At 53.1% G+C, this 17,976-nt stretch overlaps 1 protein-coding gene across 1 annotated transcript in view; it reads left to right on the top strand.

Moving 5' to 3' along the window:
- The first annotated feature begins 590 nt into the window (after nucleotides 1–590).
- Nucleotides 591–17,976, top strand: part of LOC124487601 (cadherin-2-like) — a 36,160-nt gene continuing 18,774 nt past the window's right edge. Inside the window, exons 1-2 of the mRNA XM_047050027.1 lie at nucleotides 591–728; nucleotides 1,378–1,490. Coding sequence (XP_046905983.1) covers nucleotides 591–728; nucleotides 1,378–1,490 — 251 coding nt within the window. The remainder of the gene's footprint in view (nucleotides 729–1,377; nucleotides 1,491–17,976) is intronic.

Below are 17,976 nucleotides of genomic sequence, written 5' to 3'. Positions count from 1 at the left end.
ATAGCCGCAGTCCATGTATACTCACACCCTGACTCCAAAACACACACGCAACCACCCCGAAGTAGCTATTTATGTTGGAGCAATGTTAATGATAATGACGGTCTTTCTGTTTGTATGATACCTGAAAACACACTTACGAGCAAGGTTGCGGCCATCAACAGCGCTGAAGAGATTCAACCTTAGGGCAAGCACAAGGTGTGCTCTTTGTGTCTCGAAGAGCGAGGTAAAGAGATGTGCAAACTGATGATTAATTGAATCTCTTTGAGAAGCAACACACCACCATGCCACGTGCCTGGCACTCTTTCTTTCACATCTAACCTAACTTTTTCCTCTTCCAACCTTCCTTTCGTTTTTTTTTTGTAATCATTTCCTTCTCACCGCTTCCTCATATCAAATGACCTCGAGCTCCACGGTAGAGTTGAAAAACACACATAATGACTCAATTAAGTTTCGCTCAATAGCACGAGCGACTGGGTCCATACCCGGCGATGGGATTCGGCGTGGCGGCGGTCGTGCTTTGATGTTCTCCGTCTGCGAGCGCTGCCTGCTAAGTCGTTGTGTTAGCGTTGCGATATCAGACAGAATCCCGAATGAAGGGAGGGCGAGCGAAGGAGCTCACCTCGCGGCGCTCCTCGTGTTCCGTCCACGAGCTGTCTTACGCGGTGGCGTGCACACCGATTGCCGTGCCCGTTAGTTCTTCAGCCCGTGGAGCCATGGGTGTTTCTGAGGTAAAACTTTATGGTCGGGTGACGTGTCCTGGTGTTGATCATGTTGCTGTACACTGTCACTATTACCCAGACACCAAAGGAGGTTTCACAAAATGAATGATTAAAGATCACGCCTCTGTATAGTGAGAAAGAGCATGAAAGGAAGAATGTTAGAGGAGAAATATGCATTTTCTTGCCTGTGTTTTTCTCACAGGGCCTCAAAAAGCATGTGTGTGTGTGTGCGTGCGCAGATGTGTGTAGGTGCCTGAACAAATGTACTTGCCAGAAAGATACAGTATCCCAGCACATGAATAATGCTTTTAAATCTCACTTTTGTGAAGGCCATCAAACTCTTCAATATTCATGAGGACCTGAATTATATATGAAAAAAGTTAAACAAAGGAAACTGACAAGGTGTCATTTGGGAAATAAACCTTGTTTGGTTCTACACACACACACACACGCGCGCGCACACACATACACACATGGCTCTGGATGAAGAGAGAACAGAGGGGCTTAGATAATTCTGAATGTTTTAACCCAGCGAGTGGGCACCAGTGGGTGTCTGCTTCTAACATTCTGTCTCTCTTTATCTCTTTCTCTCGCCCCCCCCCCCCCCCCCTTGCTCCCTCCCCCTCACCCCCTCCCTCTCTCCTCCTCTTCGGCTCAGGCGGAGCGAGCGGGGGCCTGTGCGAGCCTCGTCTGGCCCCAGAGCGGGAGCCCGGCCGGCGGACGCCGAAGCGCCACCGTCCGGCCCTGGCGTGACGAGGAACGCGGCAGGAGGTTGTCATGTCTGCCACGCCGGGGGAAAAGCCACCGGGAAATAGGTCAGTCTGAATCACAGCTGGAACGACGACAAACCAATCTCGGTCCTGCGTGTGTGTGTGTGAATACTCGTGTGTGTGTGTGTTCAGCTGTCGCTCAGATAAGCGACGGGGCACGTCGTCAACAGGCGCCTCTGTGATTCTGAGCCGGCAAATTAGCGCCAGTGATTAGTGCACCCTCCGAGAAGAATTAACCAGCCACTTGATCTATGGAGATAGAGAAGGGCACCTTATTAAGTCAACAGACATTGTTATCGGGCACATCGCAGCTTGTTAGCACCATCGCTCACCACTTTAGTGGAGGGAAACACCTGTTCAGGTGCATCAACACCAAGGAAAAGCTAGCAAGAACCGAGTTCACCTGAAGGAATGCTAATGTGGAACCCCCCTGTCTGTGTTTAGCTGTTGATATTCACCCTGAGAAGGGGGGGGGGGGGGCCTTCCGTAACTCTGGCAACCTGCTCGGGAACCAGAGAGAGGAGGGTTTGGATGTCGGAGAGCGTGGGAGGGATTTGGAGGAGTCGGTCTGAAATGACACTTTCTTGGCAGCTCGATGTGTGACACTGACTCCTATCTGTCTGCTTCTCGCGGCCTCCAAACAGTACCTGATCAGGGTATGTGCGTGTGTCGGTGTCGGTGCGCGCGCACTCGTGTCCACGCGCGTGAGCGCTTCCGCTCCATCGCCATCCGTGCGTGTTCGTGTGTGTATGCGCCGAGTCTGCGTTGACGTGTAAAACCACACTAGCCCAGTGCGTGCGTGCGTGCGATGTGTTTGTGAGTGTGTGTGTCTCCGAGCCTTCCCCGTGTTTGGCAGCGGGAGCCCATCAGTCACACGCAGCGACGCCCGCTCGCCTTCCAGTGTGACGGGGAGCTCCGCGCAGCTAATGACACGTCGCCTGTCTCGGGCCCCTGTTCCCCCCCCCCTTCATTGACAGACAGCCGTCTGAACTCTGACTCGAGGCTGACGCTAGGCTGACATAAGTGCATAGTCGAAAGTCGGCGCCGAGATTTATCTTCTGTTCCGTCCACCCCGAGCCCCAGTCTCACTTGACAGTGTCTGACGGATGTTTTCGTTGGGCTTTTTCCCCTCCTCTGTAAACTCCCGCCCCGTCGGTCGCCACCAATAGGCCGGCTGCTCTTTGCCGCGTCGTTTCTTTTTCGTCCTATCATAACGAGCTAAACTGCGTTTTCGATCTGGAGTTTAACGATCGTTCCTCAGTTCCTGTTTCTTGTTAGCCTCGTGGCTCCAAATGAAACTGCCCTTCTTGTTCTACACGCCCCCAATTCCTGTCATTGGTCTTTTAAGCCATACATCCGTTTGATTTTGCAAATATAAAGTTAGATACTTTACGATACACTCTCCGTGCATGTCACATGTCATTTCGCACTTCTACCTGTGTGTCCAGCAGTCAGTCGTCCTGCCTGTCTTGCTGCCTGGTTTCCACTACCAGTCTGGTCAGGGCGTTAGCGAGCTTTGTTGCAGTTATTGTTACTGTCGTATACGAGGGGCACGGCCCCTCGGATAGTTTAGAGTCAGTGTATTTTTTGCTGCCATCTTGGATGTGCTTAACCTATGTAAGCCCTGTAAGCGCTGAGCCTTATAAAGGGATTAAGAGGGGTTCGGCCAAAGGTCTAGCAGCCACAATAAACCAATTAGTTTAGCCCGCGGCTACAGATTAGACCCGACTCACTGTTTGTGGGTTTGGGCTAGGCCCTCACAGAAGGTTCTGGGTCGATCTGTCCGTGTAAGATCCTGCTGCCCAACTGTACTTCTTCTGTGCGTGCGCGTGCGTGCGTGTGTGTGTGCGTAAACAGGCGTGTTGAGTCCATGTGAAGGTGTGCGAGAAAGAAGGAGAGAGTGCTGTGTGGAGAAATGGATTGAGGGACATGTAGAGTGAGGGACAGTGGAAAGAAAGATATATATATAGAGAGAGAGAGTGAGTGAGACAGAGAGAGAGTGAGTGAGACAGAGAGAGAGAGAGAGACAGAGAGAGAGACACTGAGGCGTTGAGGCAGAGAGAGAGAGAGACAGAGAGAGAGACACTGAGGCGTTGAGGTTATGAGTGTGAAACAGAATACATTAAAACCAACTGCCCCCTTGGTTCATGGCTGTTCTCCGATGTTGAATAAAAACACATTTTTCCCCAGTCTAAAACACTGCGGGGCAATTAAAATCACTCCTCTGAAAGCGGAATTAAAACATAATTAATTCCGAATAATTATTTATAACCAGTGCTCGACATCGACCTACAGATAAAACGAATCCATTACTTCACATCCAATTACCAGGGTGACTTTCCTGGAATAATGAGGACTGGCCGTAGAGGGATGCTCGCCGGCGGAGAGCGGGCTGTCAGAGAGGTCATCGTGTTCCCGGAGGCTCCGCCCCCTGGGAATACGAGCCGTGGTCTTGGGGGTCAGTACGTCGTTTTCAGACAGGGCAGCAGGACATATGGTTTTGTCTTTTGGGGGGTGGGGCTTAAATGTCGGCGGGCAGGCCCGTGCCTTACATATCTCTGTCTCTACTCCAGTTCAGGGTGGACACTTTGACTGTTATTCTGTTCTTGACCGGGATGTCAACTCCAGACATCCCCCTTTCCCACCTTGAAAACCTCAACCACACAGGCCACTGCTGCCTCCCTGCCTGGAATTAGAACCATACGGCGGATGTGTGTGTGTGTGCATGAGCACGCTTGATTGTGTGTGCGTGTGTGTGTATGCCCGAGCACGTCTGCCTGTGTGTCGGTTGCGAGTGTGTGGAAGCTTGTTAGGGGCCAAGTGGGGGGGGGGGGGGAAATCAGTGCAGAGCATTTGGTATTTGGTCACGTTCGGCGATCGAGCGTGGAGAGCGGAGCCCCCCCCCCCTGTTGCCCCCCCCAGCCCCTCTGCCCCCTGAACACATGCTTCTCATTAGAGAATTAAACAGCGACAGACTGCATGGGATACACCTGAGGGAGATTGTGGGGGAGTGGGGGGGCGATGGGAATGGAGGTGACATTCCACCGCAAACAGTTTCAGGGAAATGACCTGCAGAGAAGTGGACTGTAAGTGCTGTCTGGGCTTAACATGAATCCTGCGCTCTCCTATTCATAAATAGCCTCTTCTCGGTGTGAGAGCCCATCCACTTATCTACAGATGCTCACTCACCACACAGTCAGGCTAAACTCAAACACTCTCCTGTGCAGACTGAGCATCAAACACAAGAAGCGGACACGAGGCGCGCACACACACACACACGTTATGCAGACACACGCACACACAAAGACCAGAGCTACTGACAACTTCAAACCAGGCGATGAAACTAGTTGCAATAAACAACTTTTTAACTTTTCTTGAAAAGCGTTTTTTGATGACAGAGAGCACTGTAGGGCACCTCAAGGTCTTGTCTTATCCGATGAATCTTGTTTACTGTGGTTTAAAAGCTCAGAATAACACCAAACAAAAACACTTCAAACAGAAGCTCACCGCATACTTCTAATTTCCACTCATGATCAAAAAATATGATAATAATAATGAAATAAAAGGAAAATATCGATGCTATAAAGCCAGAGGAAACTTCTCAGAAGTTGTTGGACTGTGGCTCCGCGGAACAGAGCGGGGGAAAACACTACACCTCAATTACATTGGTACATTAAAACTGAGAAGACAAACAAAGATGAAGAACACAGTCTTGATAACTCTTTTCTTTTTCCCCCGTGTTCCAGGGAGGTTTCTGATGCCATCAAACATATGCCGACATATTAGTACAGGTCCTAATTAGATCCTGTGGCTCGTCTACACAGGGACCACGGCAATGAGCCTGCCGAAGGGGCTGTGATCTCTCATGAGCTGTTGGTCTCTTGTGAGTCGTAGACTGAGCGCTCTTGAAGGAGGCACTTCTCTTCAACGCGTAGCCCTTGCTCTCCAAACGACGTGTGACATTGTTGCGCCGTCTTTAGCCGTCCACGTCGACACGTTCAGAATGACCGCCCTTTGAAATCGTTAGGAACGACATTCCATTTTTTGTGGTTTTTCTTTTCCTAGCCACAAGTCGGGTGGATAAACAAAGCCAATATACTGTAGATGGAAAGGTGGATCTGTAGTTGAAACCAAGGCCTGGATGGCTCTGCTTCTCTGTTGCTGGTCTTGAGAGGGTTGGGGGTTGACTGTGTTGGTGCACAGCTGTGAAAAGAGGCCCGAAGCTCCTGTTTTTGCTGTTGTTGCAAGTTAGAGACCATATGTACTGTACACACGCGGAAATTGCCGGAGACTATTTCCAGCGGAGGTACACCCGATTGCTCACCTTGCCAACACATCACACACCCTCTCTCCTGTCCCTTTGTGTTTTCTTTTCCTCATATTTATCTTCGAAAGACGCGCACGCACGCACACCCGAACGTTCGCAAAAACATGTCTGCACAGCCAAGCATCACAGTACAAAATTCACAGAGCCGCAGTTTTTACCTTTTTAAATATGCAGCGTTGAAGGAACTATTCCTGGTCTACTCGGCTCACACAACAGACCAGCGCATACAATCCTGGTGCTTCTGTCCTTGGCCAGAACACCGTCCTGGGGTCTCATAGCACAGCTGTAAAACCCACACCTCTGGGGAAAATGCACACTAACTACCACGCAGAAGGTCACTGGGTCCTATGTGTCTCTGGCTCGTGTGTGTGGAATGTTTGTGCGTGCGTCTGTTGAAGGTTTGTGTGTGCGCCCGCGCACGGGTGTCGAATGTTTGTGTGCGTCTCTGTGTATGTGTGTGTGTGTGACCCCGTGACCCCCTGAGACAGTAGTGTGGGGCGGTGAGGTCGATCAGGGGGAGCTCTGGAGCACCTGGTGGTCACGCCACGTCCAGATGGCCGAGGGAGCTCATCTGCCACAGAGGTCAAGGCCAGCTCAAAACACACACATCCAGCCACAGTAAAAGTCAACTAAGCAGACTCCAGGGAAGTCCCGAACTCTTTCTCTGCCTCACACCAACAAACACACACACACACACTCAGGTCCAAAAGCCTTAAGGACCGGGCAGGCAGCAGCTGGACGGCTAGCTTGCGTGAGCCAGTAGACACTGAACAGTTTTGCGGTCGGAGTTGAGGGGACACAGCCTCTCACGCATTCTTAAATACGACTGGTGTCCGTCCTCGACTCCCAGAGGCAGGGCATGGACGCAGAGGCTAGGCTGGGACTACAGGCCGAACGTGCTCGTGACATTCACCGCCCTTAACATAGACCACATTCAGGAAGACCAGAGTAACACCATAGGGAATGGATAGCAACAGAATTGCTAACAGCTTGGTGGTGTATGTCACTGAAATGTGTGTTGTGTTAGTGTGAGGGCACGGGTATGTGTGTGTCTGAGGGGGGTTCTCCCATTGAGTCTTGGAGAGTGGCAGGTCCAAATTGTGTGTGTGTGTGTGTGTGTGCGCGTGCCTGGGGTTAACATAATCATGTCCCATTAGGCTCTCACTCAACGGCTGTTTTCGTAGGCTAGGTGAAAAGCAGACTTAGTCAGCACGTCATTTAAATGACGCCAGGTGACCTTGTGGCGTGTTTGCAGAGCTGATATGCTTAAACACAGAGCCTGTGTGGAGGGTGGAGGTTAGGTATGTACAGAGCAGGGCATGTTTTAAGGATGGCGGTAATGGGTGTTAATGGCTAGCATGTGTCTCGTGGCCACAAGCAGTGTTCATAATCACCCATAAACACCATTCGTCTTTGTGGCTTTCTAAACTCTTCTGTCACTGCAGTGGCCCTAATGGACACACATACTAAAGAAGACTCGTCGCTCTGTGTTCATCGTGCATTTGTCCAGGATATTCTGCTCAGTAGCTGTCTTGTTTTTGAATGTTTTCCCTGTTTTCTCTCTTGCATTCTCCGTTCTGCTTTTTCTCTCTCTCTTCTCTCTCTCTCTCTCTCTCTCTCTCTCTCTCTCTCTCTCTCTCTCTCTCTCTCTCTCTCTCTCTCTCTCTCTCTCTCTCTCTCTGTATCTCTCTCTCTCTCTTTCTTTTCTTTCTCTCCATTTCTACTTCACTCTCTCCTTTCAGGTCTCTCTCTTTCTTTTCAATCGTTCTCTCTCTCTCTCGCTTTCTCTCTCTCTTTTTCTTAATTTCTCTCTTCTTTCCTTTGACCCTCCTCCCTCCCTTTCTGTCCCCCCCCCCCCCATCTGTCTGAAGTGTGGGATTTCAAACGGGGGTCTGTTGTTGCTGGAGCTCCAGCTGGGATCAGAGGCTGGAGGGCTGGTAGGGCTGCCCTCCAGTGCTGGGCCCGGTTCTCCCTCGCAATCCGGGAGAACCAGGCGTCCCAGTTTGATCCTGCCCACAGTCCATAATCCCCGGAGATTTTAATTAAAGAGCAAATGCGGTGCGGGGAAACAGGCGAATGTAATATCAATAATTCATAACGGCGCTTGAACTCGACCGAATTAGACACAGGGCTCAGGGGGGGGCCTCGTCCGATAGCCTGTCCTCGGAGGGGAGAGAGGGGCGCGCTCACGGGGGGGGGGGGGGGGGGGGGGGGGGGTTACGACGACACGCACACTCCAACTAACTCCCACGCGCTGAGAGGTCGCGCCGTTCTCCTGCTCGCCTCTCTGAAGCGGGAGGATGCACACACCAGGGACAAGGATGAATCAATTAACCGTTCCATTCCTGATTTTCATCTCCATTCCATAATAAATCAGAGAGAGAGGGAGAGAGAGAGAGAGAGGGAGAGAGAGGGAGAGAGGGAGAGAGAGAGAGAGAGAGAGGGAGAGAGGGGAGAGAGGGAGAGAGGGAGAGAGGGAGGAGAGGGGGAGAGGGGGAGAGGGGGAGAGGGGGAGAGGGGGAGGAGGGGGAGAAAGAGGGAGAGAGGGAGAGAGGATTTACGGATCCCTTCTTCGGGAGGGAGGGAGTGTGGGAGGGAGGCCGCCTCCATCACCAAGCAGACAAGGAACGGACAACATCATCTCTCTCTCCCCCCGTTGCCTTGACTGCTCTCTGAGATCCTCCCGCATAAGAAACATCCGGAAAGAACTTCCCACAAGCATGGCATGATTGGATGGGCTTAGGGGTGTGTCTGTGTGTATATGTGCATGTCTGTGTGTGCCAATCATTCAGGCATGTGAAGTAATAGGTGTGTGTACCTGTAAAAATGTCAATGTGTGTATGTTTATGCATGTGTTCATGCATACGCGTGTGTGCGTGTGGGGGTGGGTGAGGGGGTTGAAATGAAGAAGGCTCCCAGGACACTGACAATATTACACCTGCGTGTGTGTAATGGCGCGTGTTTGTGTGCGTGTGTGTGTGCGTTCAGTCGATGACTGGTCCCACGCCGGCCCGTGACATTAAACCAGCACGGCCGCGCGCAGCTGTCGCCATGCAAAATGCACCCACCGCGTCCCAGCCAATCACCTTCCCCATCAGGCATTCAGCCCGCGTCTCCACGCGCACCGGTTTGGAATGCAGAACAGCAGGAATGGTGGGGGGGGGGGGTGGGGGGGGGTGGGGGGGGTAGGGGTGGAGATGTGTGGGGGTGTGGGCTGGGGGGAGGGCAGAGCTTCGAAGACGAGGCAGGAAGCGTGTCCACTGTAAAGCTGCCTGTTATCAGTCGCCACACGCGCCGTCGCCGATCAAAGGGGGGTCGCGTGTGTAAAGCGCCGGCGCTCCCCCCCCCACCCCCAAGAGACGGACCAAAGCGCGCTGGGCAAACGATGGTTTCGGGACGCGGAGAGGCTCGTGGTGCTAACGAGACGTCTCTTTCAGGAGGTAACGAGCACCCTGGCTCCCACGCCTCCTCCAAATCAAACACGTTCTCACAAGGTGATCCCTACAGGAACACGCACTGTACCAGATGTACTGTATAAATCCCCCCCACTCCCCCAGGAATTGCAAATCGCAGGCAATTCTTCCGGACTAAAGCGCGGGAAGAAGAAAAATACCCTGGTTGCTTGTCATTTCCGCACAGCGTGAGAGAACGAGAGGAGGTGCGAGGTGAGGAAAGGAGGGAACAGGAGGAGAGGAGAGGTAGCGCAAATGTCCCGCACGTCTCCGCATGTTCATTTATTAAGCTGATCGCTCTCGACCCCCCCCCCCCCTCCCCCCCCCCCCCCCCCCCCTCCACACACACACACAAGCGCGTGCGTTCTGCCGTGTGCCTCTTGACGATACAAAACTTTTCGCGTCCTTGTTGTTGTTTTCTTTACACCCGGGCATGTAATTAATTAGGAGCTGCTGTTCTAACAATGTCAGCATCTAAATGCTTTATTCCCCATGTAACAATCACCATGATCATCCACATCCTCAGCACTGCATCCCCATTCAATTTTACTCCTCAGCCTCCCCCCCCCCCCCCCCCCCCCCCTCCTTTCCCCCCTAACTCCCCCCCCCCCTCCCCCCCCCGGGGGCCCCCAAACCGACGGCGGGATGAACGATTTCCCTTTTTGCGTGTGTGACGACAGCTCGCGAGGCGATAAGATTGCACTGATTAAAGCAATTACTTCCGCCCGACGCGTCGATAAATCGGCTCCGCGCCCTCCGTGTGTGCGCGGCACTGCGGCATCCCTGAAGGATGTTTTTGTTGTTGTTGCGTGTTGTTTGTTTGTTGGTGGGGGGGGTAGGGGGGGTGGGGGGGTTCTAATGCGTACTTTATGAGACGGCGTTACGAAGTGATGTGGTCCAGTCTGTCTCCTGAGCTGCTATGTTGTGTGGGTCGGTACTCGAGCTGTCGGGTCACGGAGGCCGTCCGATAGGACTACGGCGTGGGGTCCTGCGGGGGGGGGTCGGCTCTGATGACGGATTACGAGAGGTGGGCAGGCCCCGAGCGTGCGTGCGCGTGCGCTCCTCTGTCTTCCTGACTCTCTCTCTCGTTCTCTCCCGTTCGATCTCATGCACGTGCACACGCATACACTCGCTCTCTCGTGTGTCTGTTTGCCTCCCTCTCTCTCTCCCCCTTCTCTCTTACTCAGACACACACACACGCGCGCATAATAGGCCCGACACGCACACTCGCAAACACTCAAACACAAACAAACACACTCACGGCTGATCTTGATGTGTCTGCATGTAGAGTGATCTGATTTTGTATGGAGAGACGAGATTGCTTCGCTTCAGTCTCAATCAGTGTATACAAGTGGCTTATAGTCGAAATTCCGTCACCCCCACAATCCACCACAATCACTCAAACCGCATTACGCCGTACCCAACACAGCCTCTTCATAAACCGCGATTTGACTGTCGCGCCCAAGATGGAATTTCGCAGGCCGGGGCCCCCAACGTCATGGGTGCGTTCTGATTGTCGCTGGCGGCGGCTGTGGGGAATAGATTGGTGTGATATTACAAGCCTCCTTCATCTGGGTGAAACGAGAGCCCGGCCGGGGTGATGGATGGGGCCGCGTGGGGAGGTGGGCCGCCTCGAAAGAAGCGCGCCCGGCGGACGACAGGGGCCGATGGAAGGGAGGGAGGGGTGGGTGGGAGGAGTGGAAACACGAAACAGACGCACTGGGGAGGGGGGGGGGGGGGTCAGGGGTCGTGGATGAGGGTTGGCGGGGGGAGGGGAGGAGGAGGAGTAGAGTGCAGTAGCCCTGTCACCTCACCGACGACGTGCAAAAGGTTTTGTTCGTTGCCGTCCGCGGATAGTACCAGCGTTGCCTCGGGGGCTGGGGGAGGGGGGGAGGTGGGGGGAGTCTGGAGAAGGTGGAGGGAGTTGTTGAGTGACGGAGTGAAAGCTGACTGGCTCGCTTCGGCTCTCTACGGGGGGGGGGGGTTGGTGGGGGAGTGGGGGGCGGGGCAGTCATGATTATGATTGAGTTGTTAAATTACATTCCGCGCGCGCACACACACACACACACATAACACAGTCCCCCGTTCAGGTCTGTTTCAGACATCTGGCTCTGGTGGAGTCTAAACACCAGAGGCGAAGAGATGGACTCATTCGCCAGCCAAACAGGAAATAACACCCTTCCAAAATAATGGCCATCGACAACAATAACATCCAAATGAAATGGGCCCTGTACGCATTCTGCCGAAGCACCCGGTCTTGAGGAGAGGACAGGAGAAGAGAGGAGAGAGAGAAAAGAGGGAGGCAGGAAGGAGGGACGGAGGGAAGGAAGGAGGGAAGGTTTAGGTGAAGAATTGCTTTGAGGCCCAAAACCGATGCAGAGAAGATAGCTTCTGTACGTGGGAGGACAAAGAGGGCCCGGGAAATGAGATGGAGAGTGGATGGAGCAGTCAGTGGGGATTAGCGCGGGGTGTGATAGCATATGCCAGGAAGTGAACGTTGCCCAAGGGACCAAGTCGGAACACATAGCTTCACGGGAGTCTGTCGAGCACCACAGATGCAGTGCACTGACCCACACTCCCGCCTCACACACACACACGCACCCACACACACACACACCATCAACAGTAGCTCGCAGCGTCTGCTGTACCGGCACAGCCACCACACTCTCCTGACCCTGTCAGGATGGGGGCCAGTCCCACTACTGAACACAGGCTGTGCCCACACACACACACACACACACACACACACACACTCACACACACACACTCACACACACACACATGGACGTATCACAGCAGCACAGGCCTGAAGCACTTCCCACTGAATCACAACAACTCTTGTATACACCAGGTACCTACGCAATATATATATACACAGAGAGCCAGACTGTTCATTCGGATAAGATACTTTGGATATCAGAGCCCGCCCCCACCCCACCCCCCCATCCCCTCTCGACCCCTCTCGCTCGCCCCGGGGATTCCAGGTCACGGGCTGGAGGTCAAGCCAGCCCTAGGTGTACTGATTCGGGAACGGGCGCTGCTCTGAACACACACAGACAGGGCTGCTGCTGGGAGGCTATTGATTGGACGTGGGAGTCGGAGAGAGGGGGGCGGGGGGCGCCAGCGTTCTGGTCTGTCAGGCCGCGCCGGAGCGCACCTCGTCGGCAGGGGACGGCTTTGGGGTCGGCTGCCATCGGCGTGCGGCCCCGAAAACGATTTGAGGCATGCATTATTAACTGGGTTCTATCGATGACCGTCTCAACCATGAAATATTTAGGGAGAGGTTATCCGGGTGTGTGTGTGCGTTTGTTCCGATGTTCCCGAGTGTTCAGTCTGTGAGGATTTTAATCAGAGCTTTTAAAGCCCCGAAGCTCATGAATGTTTTAACGTTGTTTTGATTGCCGCGGAATGTTTTTAATAGGGCCTAACGAGAGGGATTGCCCTCTTCCACCTTCGCTCCTTCTCTCGCTCTTTCTTCCCCCCCCGTCTTCGAAACGGTTCTATCGCTCTGTGTCCTCGTCGTGGAGGGATGTGAAGGCCTCTCGGAGCCCTGCAAATGAACGCCGTCGTGAAAGGGAACATTCTGAAGAGCTGCAAAGAAAAGCTGCAAAGTGCTGTGAGGGGATTGTTGATGAATGGATTTAAAACATCTTTCCTCAGATATGTGTGTGTGTGTGTGTGTGTGTGTCGGTGTGTGGGGGGGGCTCTGACTCCACTGGAGCTTTTGAATCTAACTCCCAACTCGTCTGAGGCCACTCTTCATTCACCCTTGGGTTCAAGGTAGACAATAACAAAGCGAAAGTGTAGAACTGAAAGTACAACATACGATGGGAGGAACAGAAGAACTTTGGCACCGACTGAAGCGACGGGCAGTTCGGTCTCACACGCGCATCGCGCGTACAACACACACACACGCACATTCACACCTTCTCTGAACGGCCTCCACACACACACACCCCGAGCCCTCGCCACACACACACCTTACACACATAAATAGACACACAAACACAGGCATGATACCTGAGAAGGGGCCCAGGTGTGTGTATCTAAGCCGACAGCTGAACAGGAGGTAGCCTTGAACGTCTCGGTGCCCGACAGCTTCAGAAGGAGACGAGAACAAATAAACCTGTAAAAACGACGTAGCCCCTTTGCACACTGAACCAGAGAGAGGCAAGCTTTCAGTTTCGTACGACAGGAAAGAAAGTTTCACGGTCAACAGTCCAACATGAAGAACGAGGTGAAGAGTACCGCTGTTGGCCAATTCTCTCAGACCTTCTAGAAGCTAACGGGCGTAGCAGAGCCCATTACACACACTCAGTAGTACAGAGCACTTAGGGGGTCCAACTCCAACCTCCACCGCTCCAATCTCCAGTTACTGCAATCACACAGGCAAAGTACATTAACTTACAACATAACACCTAACCCAACAGACGACGAAATAAATAAATTACCACCCCTCACCACTTAGACGCAACTAGACGGGCCACATTTGTATCCTGAAATAAATACATTAACGCCTCTTACCTTCGGTGCATCTTCCTTTAAAAAAATAAAGGTTGGATCCGTTTTTTGTTGTTGTTTTAATGAGGTTGGAGTGGAGGTGTGCGTGTACTATTTGACTGAGCAGAGAACGGAGAACATTCAACCGTAAAAGCTTTGGTGTCATCGCATGGTCATTCAGGACTGCAAGCTACCCCCCTGCTAGGGCACACTTAATATCAATTACACGCAAATACAGTTACAGTAGGGTTTGACACGCAATCACACACACACACACACACAGACAGACAGACTCGTTAGACACACACGCACACACCTGCAGGCACACGTGGGTGCAAACACACACACACGAGGGGCACCCCCCCCCCCCCCCCCCCCCCATAACTGAAAACGGCGAGTGCAGATTCATTATGTTTATTCTCAGCAATTGGTTCACATACAGAAAATAAATGATAGACAACCAGATTCTCTCTCTCTCTCTCTCTCTCTCTCTCTCTCTCTCTCTCTCTCTCTCCTCTCTCTCTCTCTCTCTCTCTCTCTCTCTCTCACACACACCAAGACCTTTGGGGCGATGTAGCAGTGTTAGATGGTGGGCGTAATGCATTCTGACAGGCAGTGCGTGTGGGAGGCGGGAGATGCTAATTGAGACGGAGGCGCTGATTTAGGTAACGGCGTTGATTGCGGTGTCGGCGCGAGAAGGAGACAGGAAGAGTACGGTCTGGTGATGAACGAGAGGGGCGGGGGTGGAGGTCACGCAGCGTGTTAGCCCCGCCCCTAACTCGCTGCTCCACCTGGCTCTGTGGGCCTAGCGTTTAGACCTCCAGGACCCCCTTGAGCCCCACGGTTGCACACCACACGCGCACACACAGGTTGGCACATGCCGAAACGCTCACACGCGTACACACCTAGGCAGACGCACATGCGTATGTGCGTATAGCTTTTTCTCACGTGCATTTCCTCACATGCATTCTGTCTCTCTCTCTCTCCCTCGCTCTCTTTCACACTCCCTCTTTCTCTCACACACACACACACTGACCCCACAAAGCCCCGGTCTGATCTTTTATCTGGAGAGGACATGAAGACCCCTTAACCTCACTCAACTCTGTGCCCCTAAACACACACACACACGTACACGCACGCTGGCTCAGCAAAAGACACGGCGGGGCAGACAAATGGCTGTGTGCTTTGAGGAGAGAGGGATGAGGTTGAGGGCGAGAGCAGACAGAGAGCCCGTCTCCGTGGTCGAGGCTTCATCCCAACTCAGCGGTAATGACCCAGCCAAGGACCCTGGGGACTGGGGAGGATGGACGACGTGTGACTGTGCTGCCGAGAGTGCCTCCGTGAGGGAGAGGGAGAGGGAGAGAGAGACAGAGGGAGAGAGAGTGAGAGGGAGGGGGAGAGACAGAGAGAGAAAGGGGGAGAGAGAGAGAGTGAGAGGGAGAGGGAGAGACAGAGAGAGAAAGGGGGAGAGAGAGAGAGTGAGAGGGAGAGGGAGAGACAGAGAGAGAAAGGGGGGAGAGGAGAGAGAGTGAGAGGGAGAGGGAGAGACAGAGAGAGAGAAAGGGGGAGAGAGAGAGAGTGAGAGGGAGAGGGAGAGACAGAGAGAGAAAGAGGGAGAGAGAGAGAGTGAGACAGAGAGACCGAGATAGAGAAGCAGAAAGAAAGACAGAGAGAAGTGAGTTTGAATTGAACTGAGTGAAAAATACAGAGAAAGAGAGAGAGACAGAGAGAGAGACAGAGAGAGAGACAGAGAGAGAGAGAAATATACACAGAGAGAAAATAATAGAAAGAGACAGACAGAGAAAAATTAAGTGTGAGAGATAGGAAGAGAATGGAGTCTGAGAGGAAGAGAATGGAGTCTGAGAGAGAGAGAGAGAGAGAGAGAGAGAGAGAGAGAGAGAGAGAGAGAGAGAGAGAGAGAGGAGAGAGAGAGAGAGAGAGAGAGAGAGAGAGAGAGAGAGAGGAGAGAGAGAGAGAGAGAGAGAGAGAGAGAGAGAGAGAGAGCAAAATAATAGAGTGAGATTAAAAACAGCCGGGTGTCGACACCCCAAAGTGGTGTGTCGGCGTCATCGCCGTCCCTCATTGGTGAGATTTCTCTTTACGAGAAACATCTCTTCACAGCGTCCTGAGGGCCCGTCTGCGCGCTGATTGGTCCATTAGCCAGGATATTAGAGGAATCCAATAGAGGTAATGGGGAGGGGGGAGGAAGGGGGGGGCGTGCACCCCTCTATCCTGCCTCCAGCCTAACGATCTTGGGGGGGTAATTGGCTCGATTAGACACCAAGGGAAGTCAATGCTGGAACACTTAGCAGTGTCATGACAATAGATCAATAGCAAGTGTAGGCGAAGGAGCTCCCTGTTGGTACTGTACACTGTGTGGAGAGGGAAAAGTTCAGTTAAACGGAATGCTTTCAGTGCATAATAGCCTTCGGCAGCACAATCAGAATTGTTCCGTTTCCAGGGGCTGGTTCTGGTTCAGGTGAGAGCGTGTGGTTAGCTACAAATCTCTGACCTGTGTGTGTGTGTGTGTGCATGTGTGTGTCTGTAGCCTCACCTGTCCGCCGGTCTGGCGGTGTGCAGAGACTCAGGGTGCAGTGTGTTCTCACCCTGTCTTCAAAGCAGAAAACTTTGCTCTTTCACTGCTTGCTCTGAACCTCTAGGGAGTTATAAAACACTGTCTCTCCCCCCCCCCCCGCCCCCCACTCTCTCTCTCTCTCTCGCTCTCTCTCTCTCGCTCTCTCTCTCTCTCTCTCTCTCTCTCTCGCTCTCTCTCTCTATCTGTCTCGCTCTCTCTGTCTCCATTGTCTCTCGCTCCTTTCGTTCCGTCTATTGAGGGAGATTGATGTTGAACGTGTCCGTGTCTGGACAGGAGGGCTCCAGACAGGCTCAGACTGGACTGTGTGTGTGTGTTTTTCCTGCAGACAATCCCAGTCTGCTTTATTGCCATTACTCATCATGTCCATGGCTGGCTGAAACTGGCGGTTGCAGCGGGGTGATTACTGCTGGATAAGCAGAGCCTTCTCCAGCTAGGAGTCTGTCTGTCTGTCTGTCTGTCTGTCTGTCTGTCTGTCTGTCTGTCTGTCTGTCTGTCTGTCTGTCTGTCTGTCCTGTCTGTCTGTCTGTCTGTTCTGTCTGTCTGTCTGTCCGTGCGTCTGCCTGATGGGTGGTGTGCCTGGGGCTGTTGTCCTCGCGGGCACACGCACACGCGGCGCGAGCACAATACACGCAACCCCCTCACACATGCACACAAAACATTCATAGCCCCCCTATCCCCCCCCCCCACACACACACCAACGTTCTGTCTCTCTCTCTCGGACTCACCCACCCTCCCCCGCCATCTCCACAGAGACAGCTTAGGGAATGACAAAAACAACACGCCAGCTTCTGATTGGCCAACGTGCAGAAAGACGACACAGGGTGAGGACAGCCAACCAGCAGGTAGAAAAGTCCCCCCTTCCCCCCCCCATCTCCATGCCAACGCCCTCCACCGAACGACAGGATTGGGCACGCCGGAGGTGGAGAGGAGGTTCAGGTCGGCGCTGACTCCTGTACGGCGCAGGTTGGCCGGCTGTCACACACACCCAGTACCCCCCGCCAGGTCCGGTTTTAAGCCGTCACCGTGACGACGGGATTACCTGTGACAGAGGCCAGCTGAGTCCAGGGCCCGACGGTGTCAGTCACCTGCAGCAGATCGAGAGAGTGTGTGTGTGTGTGTGTGTGTGGTGTGGTGTGGTGTGTGTGTGTGTGTGGTGTGTGTGGGTGTGTGTGTGTGTGTGTGTGTGGTGTGTGTGTGTGTGTTCAGTGAGAAACCTCAGCGGTCAGGTCGTATTAGAGGAGGTACTAAAAAGTGACACAATGACGTTGGCTATTTACGAGCTTCAAGAGGAAACTATAAAAGGACACATGAATCAATCCAAACCTGGCAACCTGGTAACCTGGCAACGTTCTGGATTTACTGATTTGACCTGAGGCGGGCAGAGAATGTGTCCCATCCCCATCCTGTGTAGGTCTGCCTTACCCAGAACCCTCTGCTCCAGACATCCCACGATGCAGTTAGGCAGATTTATGGAACCTTCCGGCCCTGTCCTGTAGCTCAGCAACCCCCAGAGCCTTCTGGGTAAAATAGAAAGCGTCTGAGGGGTGTGAGTAATGAAAAGGGCGTGAGATTCTACTGTCCACACACAAATCCTGTCAGAGGTGCCCACGTG

This window comes from Hypomesus transpacificus, chromosome 26 (assembly GCF_021917145.1).
Source record: "Hypomesus transpacificus isolate Combined female chromosome 26, fHypTra1, whole genome shotgun sequence".
In the NCBI taxonomy this organism is placed as follows: Eukaryota; Metazoa; Chordata; class Actinopteri; order Osmeriformes; family Osmeridae; genus Hypomesus; species Hypomesus transpacificus.
This window is presented reverse-complemented; position numbering and strand designations above follow the sequence as displayed.